Source organism: Cucurbita moschata, unplaced genomic scaffold (assembly GCF_002738365.1).
Source record: "Cucurbita moschata cultivar Rifu unplaced genomic scaffold, Cmos_1.0 Cmo_Scf00016, whole genome shotgun sequence".
Classification (NCBI taxonomy): domain Eukaryota; kingdom Viridiplantae; phylum Streptophyta; class Magnoliopsida; order Cucurbitales; family Cucurbitaceae; genus Cucurbita; species Cucurbita moschata.
Window position 1 is genome coordinate 4,172,791 of NW_019268532.1, and position 20,354 is coordinate 4,193,144.

Sequence of the window (20,354 nt, forward strand, 5' to 3'; positions counted from 1 at the left end):
TTGTGGGAAAGCCTGAAAGGAAAAACTCAAAGAGGACAATATCCACTAACCGTGTTCTTGGTCTCTTGGGCTATTACAAAAATCTTCAAACCTCTCTAGACTAGTCTAAAGTAATGAACATACCATTAATCCCTAGAGGAAGATAATACATACGTACATACGTATAGCAATATTCGAGCCAAATTGAAAACATAATAAACAACTTCATGAAACTAATCTCCAAAGCAAGAAAAAAGAGACTAAAAAATGGTTGCTTGGATGATGAGACCACAAAAGAATGCTAATAATACACTTGAAAAGGTTGAAAACAATCAATTAGAGGTGCTAACTTGGCTTAATCCACCTTTACTTTTAGCTTGCCTTCACTACTTCCCCTCCCTCAATGCTCTTAAGCTACTCAATACCGTCCCCACCATCTATATATATATCTATATATCTATATACACATATACATATATATATATGAACTATAATGTTTCTCCCATTCCATAACTCAACATCTAACCTCTAATCCCTTACTCTAATGGCAACTCCATCATCTCTGCTTCTCTCATTACTAATAATTCTATATTTAGCTTTGGAATTCGACATCGCTCGTTCCGATCCCGACCCGCTTCAAGATTACTGCGTAGCCGACCCGAAAGCCTCCACATCTTCCTTCTTCAATGGCATTCCTTGCATAAACCCTAATTTAGCTAATACACAACATTTCACAACATCGGCTCTATCCCTACCTGGAAACACCAAAAACCTATTCGGATTCAGCGTTACACTAACAAACACCCAAAACTTACCCGGAATCAACACATTGGGCTTGACATTGGCTCGAATCGACATCGGCGGCAGAGGGATTGTGCCGCTCCACTCGCACCCGAGAGCCTCGGAAGTGACGATTTGCTTGATTGGGCGAATGGTTGTGGGGTTTGTGGACACTTCGAATCGGGTGTTTACGAAGAAATTAGGGCCAGGAGAGTCGTTTGTTTTTCCGAAGGGATTGGTTCATTTCATGTACAATGAAGATGTGAAGAACTCGGCTGTCGCGGTCTCTGGGCTTAACAGCCAAAACCCCGGCGCCCAATTGGTGGCGTTGGCGGCGTTCGGTTCTAAACCTGAAATCCCCGAAGAAGTGTTGAAGAAGTCTTTTGAAATTAGCGAATGTGAGATCGCTCATATTCGTAAGAGTCTTGGCGGGTGATGTATTTATATGAAACTAATTTATGTAAAATCCAATCAATATGTTGTGTATACTATATGGATAACGTTGTCGTGATATTGTTGATAAAGATTATGTTGCAAATGATTTGACTCGATCGTTGAAATTTACTGCTTCCTATATAAGATAAGTAGATGAGTAGTTCTCTTAAGCTGATTTTGAGAATTGAATAACACGGTTTCACCCTCCCCTCCTTTCTCCTATACTCAATCCTACCGAGAAGTAGAGGAACTTGTCTTTGACCAAGTCCCCTAGTCTTCCATTCGGTTCAGTCCTAAGAGCGGTCAAAGTCGTATCAGGTCCAGTTGCTTCTTTTGCTCGAGTTCTTGTCCATTCTTAAAGGAAAGAATTTTGTTGTTGCTCCAGTGAGTTATTTCTCTTTCCAAGTCAATTCTTCGATTGGCCTATTCCTCTAGTCGGCTTTAGATTAAGGTTCACTCCTATTTTCTTGAGAATGAAAAAGTCCTCATCCTCACCAGTAGCAAGAGCAAGGACGGAGTTTTCTTTCTTTTTGCTCCCTGAGCTTGAACTATATAAACAGCCGCCCTGGACGAAATATTTATTGTGCAAATCGGATAAACCTAGCCAAGAGGGACTTAGTTTTTAGTTGTATCTTATGAATTAATGGTATTTAAGGTGAAAGATGTAATTACGAGGGTAAATCAAACTTTTAACCTAATTATAATTATGAATATCTCATAAAAGGTCAACTTCAATTTTATTGATTATATTCATGAATATAACTTGTATTACTGTGTATAAGAGTTCAACTAAAAACTTACGGAAAAGTGAACCATTATAGTTGATGAATGAGAATTAATTGTAACTAATTTGATAGTATAGGTTCTTGCAGTGGCTTACTAACTTAAAAAAAATGAAAAGTTGAAATAAATATTTATTTGATATATTAAATAGAAAGGAGAAAAATATATTTAATAAATATTTATTTGATATATTAAATAGAAAGGAGAAAAATATATTTAATTTAAAGGATTTAAATACTATATTTTGGATTTTAGTGGGTTAATGAAGATATAAATAAATGAAGGAATAAGTAAATAAATAATTAAGACATTAAAAAAATGGTGAAGACGTGTAGAGCCGCCACTGCAATACTCTGTCGGAAGGAGAAGTAGAGGCCAACCACCGGCGATGGTGGCGATGTGCAGAAACACATGGTGGTGGCGGTGGCGTTGGCTTGTAGTGGCAAGTGGTGAGGTGGGAACTGGCATGGGCAGTTGCGTCAATGAGTAGTGAAGCTCGTGGCGGCAATAGCATGCGATTGCTCTCGGTGTGGCCGGTTGTAGACGCCTACAGCATGATACGTTGGTCGCAGCGGCGGTGCGGTCTGGCGGTGAGGCTTGTGACTACCGTGGGTGGCGATGGGAAGAAAAGAAGGAAGAACGGTAGTGGAACTTGACCAAAATATAATGAAAAATCTAAGGTTAATACATTACAAGCATCTGTTCAAATAATAATTTAAAGGGTGCATTATTTTAGTAACACAATTGATACAATTTACTTTGTAATTAATAGAAATGATTTGATTCAAATCGTTTACCGATCCTGTGTAGACATGTGAACAGGGGTATGCTATACTATGAGTGTAGACATGTGAACAGGGGTATGCTATACTATGAGTTTGTATAAGACTTAACCACGAAATATTTTCTTTGCAAATCTATTAATTGTAGATGTGTAGTTCTCATCTGTGAGGGCTTGTCTTTTGTTTAATTTTTGTAGCCGATTTAATATACCTACTGCTTTAGGGAACTGGAAACATTATTTCACAAGATATAATTCGTTCATCCCCGCATAAAATAAGTAGATGAGTAGTTCTTGATTAGAAACTTGAACAATAATAATAATAAATAAATAAATAGAGAACAATTAGTCCTTAATTATGAACAAAAGATCAACTTGCATGTAACGAAGAATATCAATGAGTATAACTTGTCCTACAATGCTACAATGCCTAGGGTAATGTGTCTTATAGTTAACGAAAATTGATTTAACTAGTTGATTTAATCAATATCATGGGAGCTTATAATACGTAGATCCATATAGCCTCCTCCCGAACCTTTAGTAATAATGTTTGCCAGAATGAAATGTTCATTCTCAACCAACCAAGCTTAGGTTTACTCTTGGTTTAGATAAGGGAGATTTGAATGTGCAAGTCCACATTTAACCAGGGCGATCAAGATTCAGAGTATTTAGTTCAATCCTAACAGATTTTATTGCTCAATGTCAAAGGACTTCGTTGTTCTAAGTTCACTCTAAGCTTACACATTCAAATCTGCAGTTAATTCAATGAAAAGAATTTATTTATCAACACAAATGCTAAGGGTTCAGTCATCTATTTCACCATAGCTCAACAATGAAAGATAAGTAATGACATATATATGTATTACCAGAACTGTTACCTTCTACGTTTGAATCGAGCTAATCAAATTTTCATATCAAGTTTCTAACAAACAGTCTCAAACAACCCAACTCAAACCAAAAAAGTAACTTCGTTGAGGAATCCCAACTTTAGGGTAATATATATAGGAAGTGATCCCATAAGATGATTCCTCTTTATTGTGAATGCTCATGCAAGAAGCATATTTCACAGTTACGAATGAATATACCAACGTTTGAGGGTTAAATATCTCGAGCTCGAATCACTGAATGAAAGGGACAAACAAACAAACAAACAAAATATATTCATAATCTACATGAAAATTTAGTGGTAACCAAACTTACAGCCGTGAAGGGAAACATCACTTCAATCAAACATCCTTATTATCCATTTTTTGCTTCTGATGGATTTTGGGGGGAGTTTGGAGGTCCCAAGCAGGCCTCTCGAACACTTGATATAAATAAATCATGGAAGTACCGCTCTCAGCTCTTTCCTATCTGCTCCAAATGACTGCAGTGGAAATTAAGGCGATAAGACAACTAGAAGTACAGAATTACTTCAAACTATAACATTCTTTTTTATCAAAGCATGAACACAAATGATTCCACGCAGATGCTAAGAAGATCATGGAGACTTCTACGGGACTTCTAAAGGCACCCTTGACAGTACTCAGTTTGACATAGAATAACAACTTTTAACCACAATTTTCCCTCGAATCAAGTGGGTGAACATTGACAAAAAGAAAACAAGTGAACGTCGAGTAAAAATATTTGTAGAATTAAGAACAAGATGGCATTTAACACACTGTTCCTACTTCTATTTCCTTTGCTCTAGAAAAGAGTTGTGTTAAGAAGAACGAACCATATTTTACGGATTAGCCATCATTCCGTTTCACACGTGAATTTCATACTGATACTCTGATTTAGCATTATGCTCGAGTTCACTTAATATTTACAATCGAACAGTTAAGACAAAGGAAATGAAAAATACCTCAGTTCCAAAACCTTTCACATACACATTTGTGAAGAGTTCGGAAGGATCTGGCAACGGATTTTCCTGAAACATGGCGCAAACAACTATTATTCGTATTTACTATTAGTAAAGACAACATGAAAAATGTTTCCTAGAGATTAGTTCATAAATGAATGTATTCCATAAATTTGGTTATGCACAAACACAATTCGAACTATTAATTTATTTGACTACATGCTGCTCACCTTAGCTTGAGCAATAGCTTCATCGACTTCCTTCCTGACTTCCTTCTCAATATCCTAATGAACGAAAAAAAAAAAGTTTAGTTGTCAAAAAGGTTCAAGACCAATCCAATGAACAAAATAATACACTGCAAGTGAAGCACTTGATCGGTCAAGGTAGGAGACAACATGATAACTAACTTTTTCACCAATCAATTATATTCCAAATTGCAAACGAAAAAAGTTAGCATCCAGAACCAAGTCCAACAATATACCTTTAGCTCCTTTTCAGTTGCCAGATCATAGGATACTATCAGTTTTCTTATTCTTTCAATGGGATCACGTTCCTGGTATTAAATCATAATGAAAACATTCAAAAATCAGAATCTGATTCTAGAAAAAAAAAAAAACATATAGTGAAATGCTATTCAGAAAATGATGAATATTTAAAAGAAGCAAACCTGTCTAACACCAGAGATCTCATCACGTGTTCGGTATGTGCTACCAGGATCAGACATAGAGTGACCATGATACCTATAGGTGTCCATTTCAAGGATCTGACAAGAAACAAAGAGAAAACATAAATATATTTACATTTACTAGAAGGGAACAATAATGTGCCTTTTTTTGGGATAGCTTAGGGATTGGGGAGTACGCCCTCCCAATGAGGTTAAACCAGCATGTACTGAACAACAAGGTCCATTCTTTAAAACATGTTCCTTAACAAACTTGGTCCATTCTTCAAAACATGTTCCCCTTAGCAACCATGATGCATTTAATAGAGAGGAAACTCACAATTGGTCCATTCTTCAAAGCATGTTCCTTCGCAAACTTGCAAGCCTGTTTGACAGCTAGAGCATCCATACCATCCACCTATAACCCAAAAATAATGATCATAAGTTCCTTTCCTCTTTTTTCCTGACAACCCAAGTAAGCAAGGAGACGACATCCAAACAAGAAGCCATAAAGGAACAAGACATGACATTGGAGGGTATCATTTGAGGATCCCCAAACTTTCAAAGGAACTCCAGAATGAATATCAGAATGAATCCAGTTTGTTATGTTCAAACGAAGTTCAATAAGATTGCAAAAGGAGCACTACCACAAAGAGAAAATAACCAAGATATGAACATAGAAGGCAGTAAAAAAAGACGAGAATAGTAACAAAAACTCAAATGAAATCATCAGCAGCAGCACAAGGAGGGTATTAGTTTATACACACAATACTGTGTAGTACTGTCTCCATCTTTGGTTACATGAAATGAAGGAACATGCAAATTCTGTTTTAAAGAAAAAAAAATATATATGTATATGTATGAACAAATGAAAGAATATAAGGACGTACAAAAACAAGCTCAAAATAATAGGGAGCTCAACCTAACTATGAAAAGAGGCTCCAATCCAAAAGAACAAAGCCAAGACCATAATTACAAAAGGTGGAGTGATCGATGCCCACAAAGAAGCATTAAACCTGAAAAGTTCCCAAACCTCCCCATCCACAACGAAGCAACAATTATATTAAAAAAAAAAAAAACTAAAAGCATTGAATTCCAATTGAAAATGAGAAAACTCTATTTGAAGCAACAAATGTGACAAAACTCAGAAGCTACCGAACCTCCATACAACATCTTCACATTTGGGCTATTATCCATAGAATAGTCACATTTTTTTTACTTTTATTTTCTTCTTTTTGGTAGCTTCCGAGTTTTGTGTTGGTTGGGTCTTGTTCTCGAGCAACCCTTTTTGTACTTCATCAATTTTAATGAGAGCTGGTTTCTTCGTCAATATATACATATACACACAACAACAGAGAGGATATTTTAGATATATATATATTTTTACTTGTCAAAATACTTTGATGGCGTCCATTATTTTTAAGAGATTAATGACTCAGAAGATATTTTAGTCAAATATGCTATAAGAAACTGTAGGTTCGACTTCTTCAATCACCTGCAAAAGACACATAAGGCAATGTTTGGGGGAAGGTGCTTGCCATGGATAGCCATCCAGCACTAGTGGTGTGTCCTGCCTCATACAGTGCCTCAAAGAAACTTTAAGAGCCCATCACACACTTCCGTGTGTGTGTGTGATATATATATGACACAAAATTGCCGTAAAAGCATAGAACTATGATGATATTCTCAATATTTGAGTATGTTCGTTATCTCACCATACGACACACTACCGTGAAAAAGATGTTTACACCACCCCTGAAATTATCTAATTGTCCAATTGTCGAAGCTAGTACTTCAATGGTAGTCCCAATATCCTAAGTTTATCAAATATGCTTTCAAGTTTCCATTGACATCATATTTTAAAAATCATCATGGGCGGGGTGGAGATTACGACCTCTTTAGAGAAGTAGAGATGCCTTAACCTCACTTTGCTCACGTTGGCTCAAGTTTCCATTGACATGATTGTCAACACGGTTTGTTTTGAGAAAATCCACACCCACTTCAAGCCCCACACTTTGGAGACATTAAGGGTTTTCCTTATTAACCTCACGAAAATAATCTAACACACGATCTCTAGGTAGGCATTACTCGGAAACTGCAGGTCTTAGCCAACATAGAATGACAACTCATTTAGTTGCAATTTGGATAAACATAGCCATTTCTTTCACCTCATGATTGGAATCTCTTTCCATGAATGGGCAGAAATTTGATAATATTGCCGGTGAAAACCATAAAAGTGACACTGACACAACCACAACCTCAAACTCTAGCCCAGATACATGTGTTAAGTCTTAAGCCACTTTTCAATTGCAACTTACAACATCACGCACACAGCTGATCAAGGAAATGTCAGAGAAGTCTTCGGAGTAAACCATGTGAAAGCGATAAAATAGCAAAGAACATATAGCAACTTTGAACCTCATATTCATGGTTCGCGTTCATATGAGTGACTTTGTATATTATCTACCCAAATTATTTTCGCTAACTACGCAAGAATCACACGAACTACCACAACATTTCTTAAAGAAGCAAAATATATAACGAGAAGAAGAAAATTTGAGAAAACCAGCGTCAATTATAAATATTCAGCCATCAAAATATGGGGATAGAGAAGCCTCACCTTCAATCCAGGAACGTAGTCCCCACGTTTATAATAAGCTGGACTCTTCGCTGCTCTCCACTCTGCAGTCCCCATACCATCTAACAAAAATCACAACCACAATCAAATTAAGTCAAACAAGATTGTGACAAATAGATAAAGCGAATAGAATTGGACGTTGAATTTTTCCTAAATTCTTACAATGGTTGTTCTCGCAGACGAGAATAACAGGCAGATCCCAAAGCGCGGAGATATTAAGCGCCTCGAACAACTGACCCTGATTCGCCGCGCCATCACCATAAAGAGCAAAAGTTACAGTCTCATCCTTGGAATACTTCTGCGCAAAGGCTACTCCACATCCAAGAGGCACCTGAGCCCCAACAATACCATGTCCACCATAGAAGCAAGCGTCCTTCTTATAGAAATGCATAGAACCACCTTTCCCCCTCGAGCACCCAGCCTGGCGACCCATTAACTCCGCAAAAATCTGCAGAAGCGTTCCTCCACGACCAAGGAAGGTACAGTGATCACGATAAGCAGTAATAATCGCATCCTTCTTAGTAATCGCAGCCTCCATTCCAACAGCGACGGCTTCCTGACCATCATAGAGATGACAAAATCCGCGGATCAACTTAGCCTTATAGAGAGAGTCAGCGGCGATTTCCATCCGCCGCATCAGCGCCATATCTCGGAAGAATCCAAGAAGCTCCTTGGGATTGGTCTCAACAGAACGCGACGGCTCATCGCACTTATGGGCAGTGAAGGGGACAGATGTCTCGATGATGAGCGAGGAAGAGTTATCGGCGGCGGACGAGATCGAGCGGCGGAGAGATGAAGAGTATGAGAAACCGGCAACGAGCGGCTTGAGGAGATTGGATCGGGAAGCTGCGTGAGAGAGAGCCATCTGAATCGCGAGATCGGAAGGAAGGTTGGTTGAGCGTTTGAGGTTTGAGAAATGGGTGAGGAACAATGACGGTAGGTGGAGGCTGCGTAACTACAGACTTCAATTCATAATTAAGTTTAGATTTATATTCCTTTTTTTAATTAATATTTAAATAAGATATATTCCATTTTGGTTCCAACTTTCCCATTAATTAGTTTTCTTTTTAATCATTTGGTCTTCATTTTTTTTTTAAAATGTGTTGTTTTTATTTTCTTCTTTAAAACATTTTAGTTAAATTTTAATAAATAAATAAAGCTGTAACCATCCATGCCCAGAATGAGTCTGTGTCCAAAAACCAACACGAGTCCTTCCACCATATTTTATCCTTATTCACATGTATCACGAGCCTTTCCACCATGTTTTGTTTTCACTCACATGAATTGTAACGGCCCAGATCCACCGCTAGCAGATATTGTTCTCTTTGGGCTTTCCCTTTCGAGCTTCCCCTCGAAGCTTTAAAACGCGTCTGTTAGTGGAAGGTTTCCAAGCCCTTATAAATGGTGGTTTGTTCCCCTCCCCAACCAATGTGGGACATCACAATCCACCCCTCTTCAGGGCCCAGCGTCCTCGCTAACACTCTTTCCTTCCTCCAATCGATGTGGGATCGCCCCCAAATCCACCCCCTATAGGGCCCAGCGTCCTTACTGGCACATCGCCTCGTGTCTACCCCCTTCAGGGAACAGCGAGAAGACTAGCACATCGTCCGGTGTTTGGCTCTAATACCATTTGTAACAGCCCAGATCCACTACGAGCAGATATTGTCTCTTTGGGCTGTGATGTCCCACATTGGTTGGGGAGGAGACAAACCGCCATTTACAAGTGTGTGAAAACCTTCCCTAGCAGATGAGTTTTAAACCCTTGAGGGGAAGCCCAAAAGGGAAAGCTCAAAGAAGACAATATCTACTAGCAGTGGATCTGAGCCGTTACATGAATTACTAGCCCTTTCAACATATTTTGTCATCACTCACGTGCATCTTAAAAATAATTTTAAAGTTCTTATAATTGAGTCACTTAACATGAACCTGTGTATCCAAGGATAAATAATAAAAATTAAATCTAATTTTAAAAATTAATTATTATTTTTTATTTTAGTTAATAATTCAAATAATTTCTTGAAAATGGTGAAATTAGGATTAAAAAAATAATGAGAAAATAAATAGCATATATAAAAACCAAAATAATTATGAAGTTTGTGTTGAGACTAAAATAGAACATTCCAGAATCAAGAAACCTCCAAAAATTCTTTAAACCAAATTTAAATAACAACAAAATAAAAAAAGAAACTCGAAGCTGCCCTAATTTGTAATTAACCGACACTCAATTTGGCTCTCTTTTATAACATGTCTGTGCTGCATGTGTTTCACGTGAATTTAATGTCCTTTTTATGTTTTAATTTATTTATTATATTTAATCTTCACCCTTTATATTTTATATTTATTATTAATCAAGTATCTATCGAGCCAAAAATATAAGATTTATTACGTATAAATGAAATATTTTTAAAATTATAATTTAATTAAAAATATTAAATCATTATTGAAATGATAATTAATGTCTTATCTATTAAACTTGTTATAACTCAATTTTGCGATCGCTAATTATTATTTTAAAAAATAAGGCTTTTGAAATTCCCAAACGTTGAATTTTAAAATATGCTAAAGTACCTTTTGAAGACATTGAAGGGACATTTATATAAAAAAAAAAATCAAATTAATATCAAAAAATTTATTTGAAAATAACAGCCAGTTTCTAAGCTCCCATATGCCATAAGAAGAGTATTGTTAACATACATATATTAAAATGACAATTTTGCCCTTATTTGAAAATCATATTAAAAACGTTCGAGTATTAAAATATTCAGTACGACACTCTCTTGTCAGAGTCAGATATGCATACAACTCATGGAGTTACTCACTCGTGACTTGTCTTAAATTAAGATCATCTAACTCGATCCTAATCGGCACATGGAGGCACTGGCTATTCAATTTGTACAGGAGTGACTGGTTCTATAAAACTATGACCCATTCGTACGGTGTCCGATAACATGTTTGTATGTGTTTGTATTTCTCGATCCTAACAATATGGTTGCTTAGGAGGTATTTTATGATATTCAACCGAGATCGATATAATAAAGACAAATTTAGGTTGATATAAAAGGTAGGAGCCAACCCAATTAAATATAGAAGAATCATTTTTGCAATTATTTCCAACTCAAGAAAAGGGCTAAATGCAGCTTTTTGAGAGAATATTTTGATTTTCTATAACCATTTCATTTTCTGTTTTTTTTTTTCTCTTTCGATTTTGGGAAAATTTTCTTTAATTATGATTATATTTTAAAAAAAATAGATTATAATTATTGAGGACGGGACGTTTAGGGGTAAAGCACTGTTTCAGTGCGGGCTGTGAGAGCGGTACCAAATTGAGGCAAACTCTGAATACTAGATATGATCTCAAAATAACATGGGTCTTATTAGGGGTTCTGTAAGAGCTCTATGTCATCTATGAAATAGTGGCCATTGCTGCTTGATTGATTGTTTGGAAGGCAGGACATTGAGATCAGACTGATCATCATCAGATAAGAACTCAAAGGAACTAGTGGAAGTACTGTTCCCAGCACTCCTAGAACTGAAGTGCTAGCATGGGGCCTGCGGTGACGTGCGAGGGTTTGTGGGGGATATGTGGGCGGAGTATGTGAGGGACGCGCACGAGGGTAGGAGGGCGCACTGGCATAGGGGTCGTGTATTTTCTCAGGTAGTGTTTGAAGATGTATTCTTTGTATTCTCTATAAATATACAATACAATCAATATAAATCTCTAGGTGTTGTAGAGTTTATCATTAGAATTATTTCAAAACAATCCTTTCTTTTAACTTTTATAAGAAATTAAGTAAAATAATAATAATAATGTGATTGTAAATGTTAAGTTAGGTTTATGTTCTTACCGCCGTGAATTTTTTTGTTTCTTCTCGTAACATTTATTTTTGTTAATGGATAAAGAGATCAAGACCTAAAATTTTGTCCATCCTTCGAGATTTTCTTACCCTTTAAAAATGTTTGATTAAGAAATGAATTCATCTAATCAAATCGAGCCAAATCAAACCGAGGTAAAGGTGGAGCTATTCGAGTCGGTCCACGTGAGGCAAATTTCACTAAAAAGGAATAGTGGACGTCAACGACTGTAAGTAGCTATTTGGATCCGCTCGTTTTATACTTGCTTACTAAATAAAGCATGTTTAAGAATTAATATTAAGTATGTGTCTGACTCGTGAATATTTATGATTAATTTAATATTGTTAAGTTTATATAGGGCAGCAGGCACGTTATAGAAGTTTTAGGCTACTGGTGTCTCTTAAAGAGCTTAAATAGCGAAGATTTATGAGACAAGATAAATTCTCGATTGAGATTGAATTCTAAAAAAGTAAGATGAGTTGCTAGACCTTCGAAAGAGATTGGTTTGTTAGTGTTTGGGTGACTAGGACTGAAATATAAGTGTGTCGGGGTTTCTTGGTTAGCTAGGATATTGTGTTTCTCTTTAATTATGCTTGTTTCTTATGTGACATGTTTTCTGCTATGCAGGGATGAATAATGATTTACTATATGATAGTGATACGAGACTATGTCCCAAATGATGAAAGTACAATGTGAGAACTATCAGAGAGGGACGATAGGTACTTTAATTGTGACCTATCCTGAGAAGTAGGGGTCCATATGTGTGTAGTATACGTCGGTAGTTTAATAGGTCATCTAGAGCCTAATCATGTAGTCTACTAGGTCTCGTAGATCCACTTGACTGATGTGCCGAGAACTAAGTTAGGGCCATGAGTATACCAACGGTCTTTAGGAAACCAAAGAGTCTAATAGACGAGTCGTAGATGGCTGAGAGAGAGTCTTAAACGATGAGTTAAGAGAGTATACAATAAAGCATAATTAAAGAAACATAGTAAATAAAGCGTTAGTCATAACACCCTTGGACTCCTGAACGTGAAAAATCAAGCTCTAGAGAGTTGATCGTCATGTGGATAGTAAATCGAGAAGAACTCAATGATGAGGGTTAAGTAAAGAGTTTACCAGTTCATGAACTCAAGATGAGTATGCTCGATATGGAAGGATGCTCTAACATGTATCGAGCTAGGGGGTGAAAGTGAGGTAACCGGAGTACATAAAATGGTAGTCTCGTCTCACTTACAAACCACGTGACAATTGAACGTGCTTATGCAAGTGTTATTTTAATCTAGAATGAATTTAGAGGGATCTTTGATAAGTCTTTTAAGTTTAGCGGGACTCAGATAATATGTACGCAAACGTTATGTTAAGATCATTTTCTTATTAGATCATAAGCGAGCTACTTACCGAGTGTATACTCGTACTTCTCTTTTTTATTATCGATGGAACCTGAGACACTGGTTGACAGTGATAACGCGAAAGAGAAAGAAGACTACAAAGTTTATTAGGTCTGCCTTGATGTTCGTAAGGTAAGGAAATTTCTCATACATGATATTTAAACTGTATGAGGTTGAACATTACACAACTAATTTATTTGGGCGAGACATCGTAAGATGTCATGATGCGTCCATTCCTATGGTCATTCCTTTAATCCTATTGGCTCTCGGGAGTCCCTTTGTAGGATACTTGGCCAAAGTGTGACCCGCTAGTCTATATTGTGATGAAGTGGCTCTTGCTCACCCGACACGATCGTACGAGGTCATAATTCACCCAACATGATCATCCGTGGTGAATAAGAATTGAGGATCAGATGAGAGCGAAATTTTCCTCAATGGCTGAGATGTTCAGTTGACTCCCTCCCCCTTTGTGGGGTCCCGACCCTACAAGTGAGCCAAAAAGGGAGGAGGAAAGAGGTTCCACAGTGCAGATCAATTTTATTTTTGACCATATACGGTATTACTAAAATTGAATACATTAAATATTTTTAAATTTCATAAAAATTTTAAAAGTAAGGTAAGTAGAGTAAAAAAAAAAAAAAAATGGTTGACACTCTATTTCGTGATACATTTCAATTCATAAACTCGTGCCTCTCACCTGAGTAATTGTTAGAGGTGTACATTCAACCCGACAACTCGGACCAACCGAATCCGAACTATAAGGGTTGGATAGAATTGGGTCATTTTTCTAAACCCAAACTGAATCGGTTCGGTTTTGAGTTCGTGAGCAAAACCTTCGAATTGGTTCGAGTCAAATAAAAAAATATAAAATATATTAAGAATACTGGAGTCAAATAAAAAAATATAAAATATATTAATGAACTTGACTGAGTCCGATATTCCCGCTGATTTATAATTATACTTTTGTTACTTTAACCCATTCTCAAGAAAAATGTCGGTATTTAGCTGTGTTTAGTTTTACAACAATGTTGAACTATGTTAATATGTTACGATTTTGCCTTCTTTTTTTATTGAATTTGTTTTTCAAAAAATGTCTGTATGGGGTTGGGTTGGCCAGGTAAGTAATTGTAAGGTATAAAAAAAAAAATTGTCGCAGTTGTTCGAACCACGATGTATAAAGATAAATGGCGTGTGGCCTTGCTGATCACACATACAAAATCAAATCCAAAAGCTTCCGTACGGTTCTTCCATTTTCGTTCTTCAGTTCGCGCTGTGTTCATTGGTAGTGCTGCCATTTTCTCTTCTTCAATTCTTGCCATGTAATGAAACACATTCCTACTTCTATAGATTTATGCGATGTCCTCACCACTCTGTTCGTCAATTCGGGCATTGGCACCGCAGTGTTGGCGGCGGACGAACTTGAGATTCTTCATATTGCTTCAATCCAAGAGATGTGTAGGCTTCGCGCCTCGCTTCGTTGCTTGTTTGAGCAGCAATGACGACTCTGTTGCAATCCCCAAACCGGTGCCGGTATTCACTCTCTCAAAAAGTTTGTTTTGGAAGTCGACCTCTAAGCGTCTTTTTGTTTATTTCTTACTTGTTTTCATTTTGGATCACAGCTCGCCTTCGATCCTGTGGAGGAGATGTACGGACTTGGCGTCGATTTAAAACCAAGGTTTAGTATCTAATCTTCAGTTACGTTACTATTGGGCTTTAATTCTTGTGATTTTAAGCTGAATTTTTCTTTCATTGCTGTGAGTTCTACGTCTACGATTTTTCTTGATTATTCGGTTTTAATTCTTGTGATTGAGGAGATTTTATGCTTATTTTTTCTGTGGTTGCTGTCAGTTCTACATTGATTTGAAATCGAACTTCGAAGTTAATTTTGCATTTCAGGAATTCAAATTCCAGCGCTCCTGAACCCAGGTCCTGGTTTGGTCCAAATGGTCAGTATATTAGAGAGCTACCGTGTCCAAGTTGCCGAGGCAGGGGCTATGCGCCGTGTACGGAATGTGGAATTGAAAGATCCCGTGCAGACTGTTCCGTGTGTAATGGAAAGGTATATGCTCTATCAGACCAATTGACCATGCTGGCTCCTCCATCTTCAATTCCAATTCTAACTATGTGGTTGATTCATAGTATATTTTTCTCATAGTACTTCCCGCTTAGAATCACCATAAATAAATAACTATATATATATATATATATTTCTTTTTAAAATTTGTTAGAGACAATTTCATTGATGATTGAAATTTAGAAAAGGGATTAATATCATCTTGTTAGAAATGATTAATAAGTGCTTATAGAAAAAATCATAACCACTTGATGAGAAAAGTGCTTTTATCATAACTAAATGTTTGGGAAGTATTTAAAAGCACCTTTAGGAACATATAACAAAATATGACACTGGTTTATCATTAAATACTTTAATAATCATAGTACTTTGGTAAAATTCTTTTATTTTCAAAGAACTCCCAAACAAACCATTAGTTTAACTTCTGCTCTCATGCTGAGTGTTGGAGTTTAATACGTAAAATGGAGGTCCCCAAGGATACAAACATTTTGAACTGAGTTGATAATGCCTGATCGACTTATACGGTAACAGATGGCTGTCAGATGATTTGAAGGACCTGAAATACTTGTCAAAACTCTGTTTCACCCAGTGTTAGCACATTCATCTAGATTTGGAAATAGTCATATAGCATGGAAATGTTGGTTGTTCTGCCAGGTTTTATTTGACTTTTTACCTTTACCTCATGTTGCCAGGGTATAGTGACCTGCCACCAATGCTTGGGAGATCGTGTCATATGGGAAGAGTCCATTGATGAACGACCATGGGAGAAAGCACGCTCCACGTAACTACAACCTTCTCTTTCTTTTTTCTCCCTGTTGATTTTACTTTTTGTGTAGTTTTAATTGAATACTAGCTTTTAGTCAGTGAAGGGGTTGGGCTCAGAGAAAATTTGTTTTTGGTGTTATTCCCTATTTTACTGGGAGAAATAATCACGGATGGTAATCAAGCCTCTTTTCAGTTTTTGTAATCCAAAACTAGAAAAAACTCCATTACTGAGAATCATTCCTTTAACTAAAGCCTCTCTTTCCAATAAAGGGTGGTGATCTTCTAGATTTTCAGAATAGATCAGAAGGTCTGGTTGAACTCAATAGGAAACCTTAGGTTTTGTTGTAAGTAAAGAAGAAGACAAAGGATATAGTTCTATAAAACATAGAACTATTTTATGGATATTTGAAAGGTGCAAGCGGTACGTTTTAGAATGATCTAGATGTGGGTGTGGGTTTAGGGTTTTTAGGTCAATCTTGACGAGAGTTCTGGTTGGAAATCAATTTTGATGTAAGGCCAACAGACTTGATCGCGGTGTTGAATTGGGTAATGAATCATATATTTAAAAATAAAAAATGAAGAAAAATAGCATAAATTTGGTCTTTAAGATGGAGTGTAGGGCAATGATAATCTAGAAAAATGATCTACGAAAAGCACACAACTCTTATAGGGTTATTAAGAAGAACGTGTCTTGTCTTTAGCAATTTGTGTACCTGCATTATCACATTTACATGGTTTGCTCCCTTGCAACCATATGTAGTAGGTTGGCTGTTATCTTGTGAAAATATTTAGGGTGCACACAGTTTTACTTGTAATACCTAGTTCCAAGGTTTAGAATTTAGATTGATGCCTAATTTCTTCGACATTCCTTTGCATCACTTGGCCACATGAAGGGTGACGGTATTTTGCTTCAATAGTAGACACGTGTAATTAATAAGAAATTGCTCCTACCAACCAACACAAGTTCTTTCAATATGCATTCTTCTCACTCACATGTCTATTTAGGAAAATTTATAGGTCACCTGACATAAATTTGCTCTAACACAAACATAAAAAAGGAGGTGCAAGGAAGGTGCACCTTGTGTACAAATGATTGAGGGAAATGCACAGATCGAGGCCTTGGGAATAAATGGTCAAGGGTCAAATGTAAGGCTTTGTAGATGTTGAGGCTCTTGGTTTTCAAGAAAGGGTAAAGAGGGTCTCCTTGTCGGATTCCTCATGAAGCTAAAATATGACCTCTATGCTTGTTATTGAAAACAGAATTCCTCACATAGCCACTAGTACACTGAATCCACTTTGCCTTGAATACCACTTCTTCAAGAATATTCCAATCTACATTGTTGAAGGCCTTTTCGACATCCAACTTTAAAATCCAACCCTTTTTTCTTCTTGAATCTATAATCCTCCACGACCTCGTTTGCCGTCAAAATATTAACTCTTTTTAATCTTTCTACTAAGACTTCAGTAAGAATCTTATAGACGGAAGATTTCAAACTGATGGGCCCAAAATCCTTGGCCAAAGAAAATATCTCTTTCTTTTAGATAAGGAAAATGAAGTTGTCCTTCAAAACCAAATTAGCGTGCCTATGATGAAATTCTCTGAAACAAATGGTTTCCTAACAAAAATTCAGTGGTGAACCCATCGGGTTCGGAGCTTTATTCTTTCCCAAACTTTTGATAGCCAGCCAAATCTCATTCAAAGAGAATGGATTAATCAGCGACGTCCAAAAGACAATTGGAGGGAAGAAAGTGCTTAACCGGTCTATTAGTACACAAAGAAGAAAAGAAATCCAAAACCTCAGCTTCGATTTCCCTAAACAACAGGAAACTTTGATTGTTGACTGAAGAATGTTCAGAAATTAATTATTTACATTTCTTTGCTGCTAAAAATCGATGAAGAATCTTGAGTTTTCATCCACTTCTCAAAGCCATTGTAGTTTACACTTTTGAGGCAAATTTTTTTCCTCAGTAATTAACTTTCCATTAAACCTTTGACAGCAGACAGATCTTCTAAAGAAAGGGAATCATTCTCAGCTTTGGCGCTCTATTTCCTCTAGCATTTGCTTCTCATTTCATTTTCTTGAAACTTCAAATCAGCATACCATTTTTTGACCTAGATATTACATTCTTAGCTTGGCAGAAATCACAAATCCAGCCCAGTCATAAGATCTATCTTCAGAAAGGGACTTTTCAACAATTTCAACACAATCTTTCATATGCAACCCAAGAGTTCAAGGAAAAAAAAAAAAGAAAAAATGGCGAAGGGTCCCAAAGAAAACCACCAGCTTCTATAAGAACCTGAAAATGATCAGAAAAAGTAAGAACCTTTCTTTTAACTCTTCAAATATAAAAAAGACCATGCCATTCTTTATTTATAAAGGGAGTGGTCAATTAATAAGAGCTTATTCTCTTCGTCTGATTGAGACCATGTGAATTTTCCAATAGAAAGGGGAATTTCCATCAAACCAGTCAATGATCTTATTAAAAATCTTCACTCTGTTAGTCTACCTTCTTGTAGGATGACGCTATGGACCCAACGAGTGAATTAAAATCATCTCCCACATGCCATGGATCCTCACAATAATAGTAAGAAAGTGATCTTATTCACTCCAAAGAAGTTTTCTTTCTCTAAATCATTTGGTCCATAAGTATTTAAAATCCAACCAGCTTTGCCTTGCTGAAAAAAGAGGCTTTGACCATGAGCGACTAACCACCCTTCAATACTTCTAGCACATCAACTCTATTTTCATCCCACAAAATTAACATACCCCCTGATCTTCCAGTTGATTAAATGTGGACCCAGTTATCCTCCCTAGAACTCCAACGAGATTTAATGAACTGCCTTTCAATGAAAGTTAACTCCATTCCCTGAAAAAGTACCATATGAGGACTAAATTTTGTAAAAGTTTTTTCAACTTCACACGTTTAGTTGCATCCCCCAATCCCCCTAGTGTTCCAAGACAAAATTCCTGAGGAACATAAAACTCTAAACAAACCCCACAATTGCTTTTGAGTTATCGCATTAGTACTGGTGTTAAAGACACATTTTCCTTAGATTGCAACCCACTGACTTTAATAAGTGATGAAAAGTTTTCCAAATTGTATGCCGAATCTGAAACAAGCTGCTGAAAATCCACCTACACCATGAATCTGTTTTTGTTGTGAAGTAAAAGGAAAACCCAAATCAACATCATTACAATTTGCAAGAGGATCTTCAATCAAACTATTAGACAAAGTTAGGAATAATAGGCTCATCACTACTAAGACTTACCTCTGAATCAATGTCCAAATTTCAGTATGACCCAAAAAAAATCCTCCTTTGATTCTGTAGTAGTTTTGCTAGGAGGCAGTAAAACTTTCGTAAAGGAAATTTCCTCTTGTCCACTAGTACATTTAGTGACAATACACTTGCTATTAAACACTTCAGGCTTTGTTTGCATATAATTAATCTTTTGAGAGTCTAAACTTTGGAAATATATTCTTCCAGAACATCAGCATTGATAGGGGAATGATCTTCTAAAGAGCCTGGACATTTTTCTCAAGTATAATTATTCGGATAGGACTTGCAATTTTGTTCTTACTTTTTTAATGCTGGATGGAAACAAAGGGCCCAAATACTTAGCAAGAATAAGTGTTGAGCCTTCAATATTGTGGGCCAATGAAGAATCTAGAACCTTTTCCAAAGGGGCAGTATTATCTGAAGCATTAAAATCAGTCAAAACCTCATTAGTATCTACCAAATTCCTAAGCTGCGTAATAAAATCTTTAGACACATTCAATATGTTGTGGAACAATCAGCATTGTTAACTTGAGCCTCCTTATCATACAGACTACATGTAATTAATTTCCCACTCTCTTTCTCATTAAGTTTGACCTCTTGAACTCCTCCACCACTGTTCACACCGTTCAAACTCGAACTCTCAATCAAAGAAACATCAATAAACAAACTAACATTATCGTTAATCTGCTGATTTGATGAAAGAATGCTAAAAGCTTCTCTTGAAGCAATACCAACCGTCATTTCAATCGGTTGAGAAGTGTTTGGAAAAACAGTGTTCATTTGCAGAAGACAAACGTTACAAAGTGGCTATGGATCTCTTGAAATAGGATGAATTAAGCATTTTGTATTTGATAGTTTTGAATGATCCTTAAGAGTTGAAAGGAACTAAAACAATCTTCAATGATAAGGTGGGGAAAAACATTTGATGGTTTTTTTTTTTTTGAATCATTGTCCTTTTTGGCTCACTTGGTGTAAAAATTTCCCTCTATTTCATAGTTATAGTATGAACCTTCTTTTGCCTAAGTGGAGACATTTTCTGTAATCTTCTGTGGCTTGGGGTGCTCCACACCCCCCCCCCCCCCCCCCCCCCCC

At 36.6% G+C, this 20,354-nt stretch overlaps 3 protein-coding genes across 5 annotated transcripts in view; 2 read left to right on the plus strand and 1 right to left on the minus strand.

Annotated features, from left to right (window-relative positions):
• The first annotated feature begins 495 nt into the window (after window positions 1-495).
• Window positions 496-1,283, plus strand: LOC111454359 (germin-like protein subfamily 1 member 1). Its single transcript, XM_023095827.1, has one exon. It carries the CDS (start codon window positions 524-526, stop codon window positions 1,193-1,195), a length of 672 nt encoding a protein of 223 aa, XP_022951595.1. The 5' UTR covers window positions 496-523; the 3' UTR covers window positions 1,196-1,283.
• Window positions 1,284-3,644: 2,361 nt separating this feature from the next.
• On the minus strand, window positions 3,645-8,871 carry LOC111454355 (pyruvate dehydrogenase E1 component subunit alpha-1, mitochondrial-like). The gene is made up of 8 exons (XM_023095814.1): window positions 8,063-8,871; window positions 7,883-7,962; window positions 5,603-5,680; window positions 5,269-5,364; window positions 5,083-5,154; window positions 4,832-4,885; window positions 4,605-4,670; window positions 3,645-4,124 (listed from the first exon to the last, which is right to left on the minus strand). The coding sequence occupies exons 1-8, from the start codon at window positions 8,763-8,765 to the stop codon at window positions 4,080-4,082; spliced, it is 1,194 nt and encodes a 397-aa protein (XP_022951582.1). The 5' UTR covers window positions 8,766-8,871; the 3' UTR covers window positions 3,645-4,079.
• Window positions 8,872-14,365: 5,494 nt separating this feature from the next.
• The window catches only part of LOC111454354, a 12,452-nt gene continuing 6,463 nt past the window's right edge, over window positions 14,366-20,354 (plus strand). For all 3 annotated transcript variants that reach the window (XM_023095811.1, XM_023095812.1, XM_023095813.1), the window contains exons 1-4: window positions 14,366-14,673; window positions 14,763-14,818; window positions 15,040-15,202; window positions 15,910-15,998. In XM_023095811.1, coding sequence (XP_022951579.1) covers window positions 14,500-14,673; window positions 14,763-14,818; window positions 15,040-15,202; window positions 15,910-15,998 — 482 coding nt within the window. In that variant the 5' untranslated portion in view covers window positions 14,366-14,499. The remainder of the gene's footprint in view (window positions 14,674-14,762; window positions 14,819-15,039; window positions 15,203-15,909; window positions 15,999-20,354) is intronic.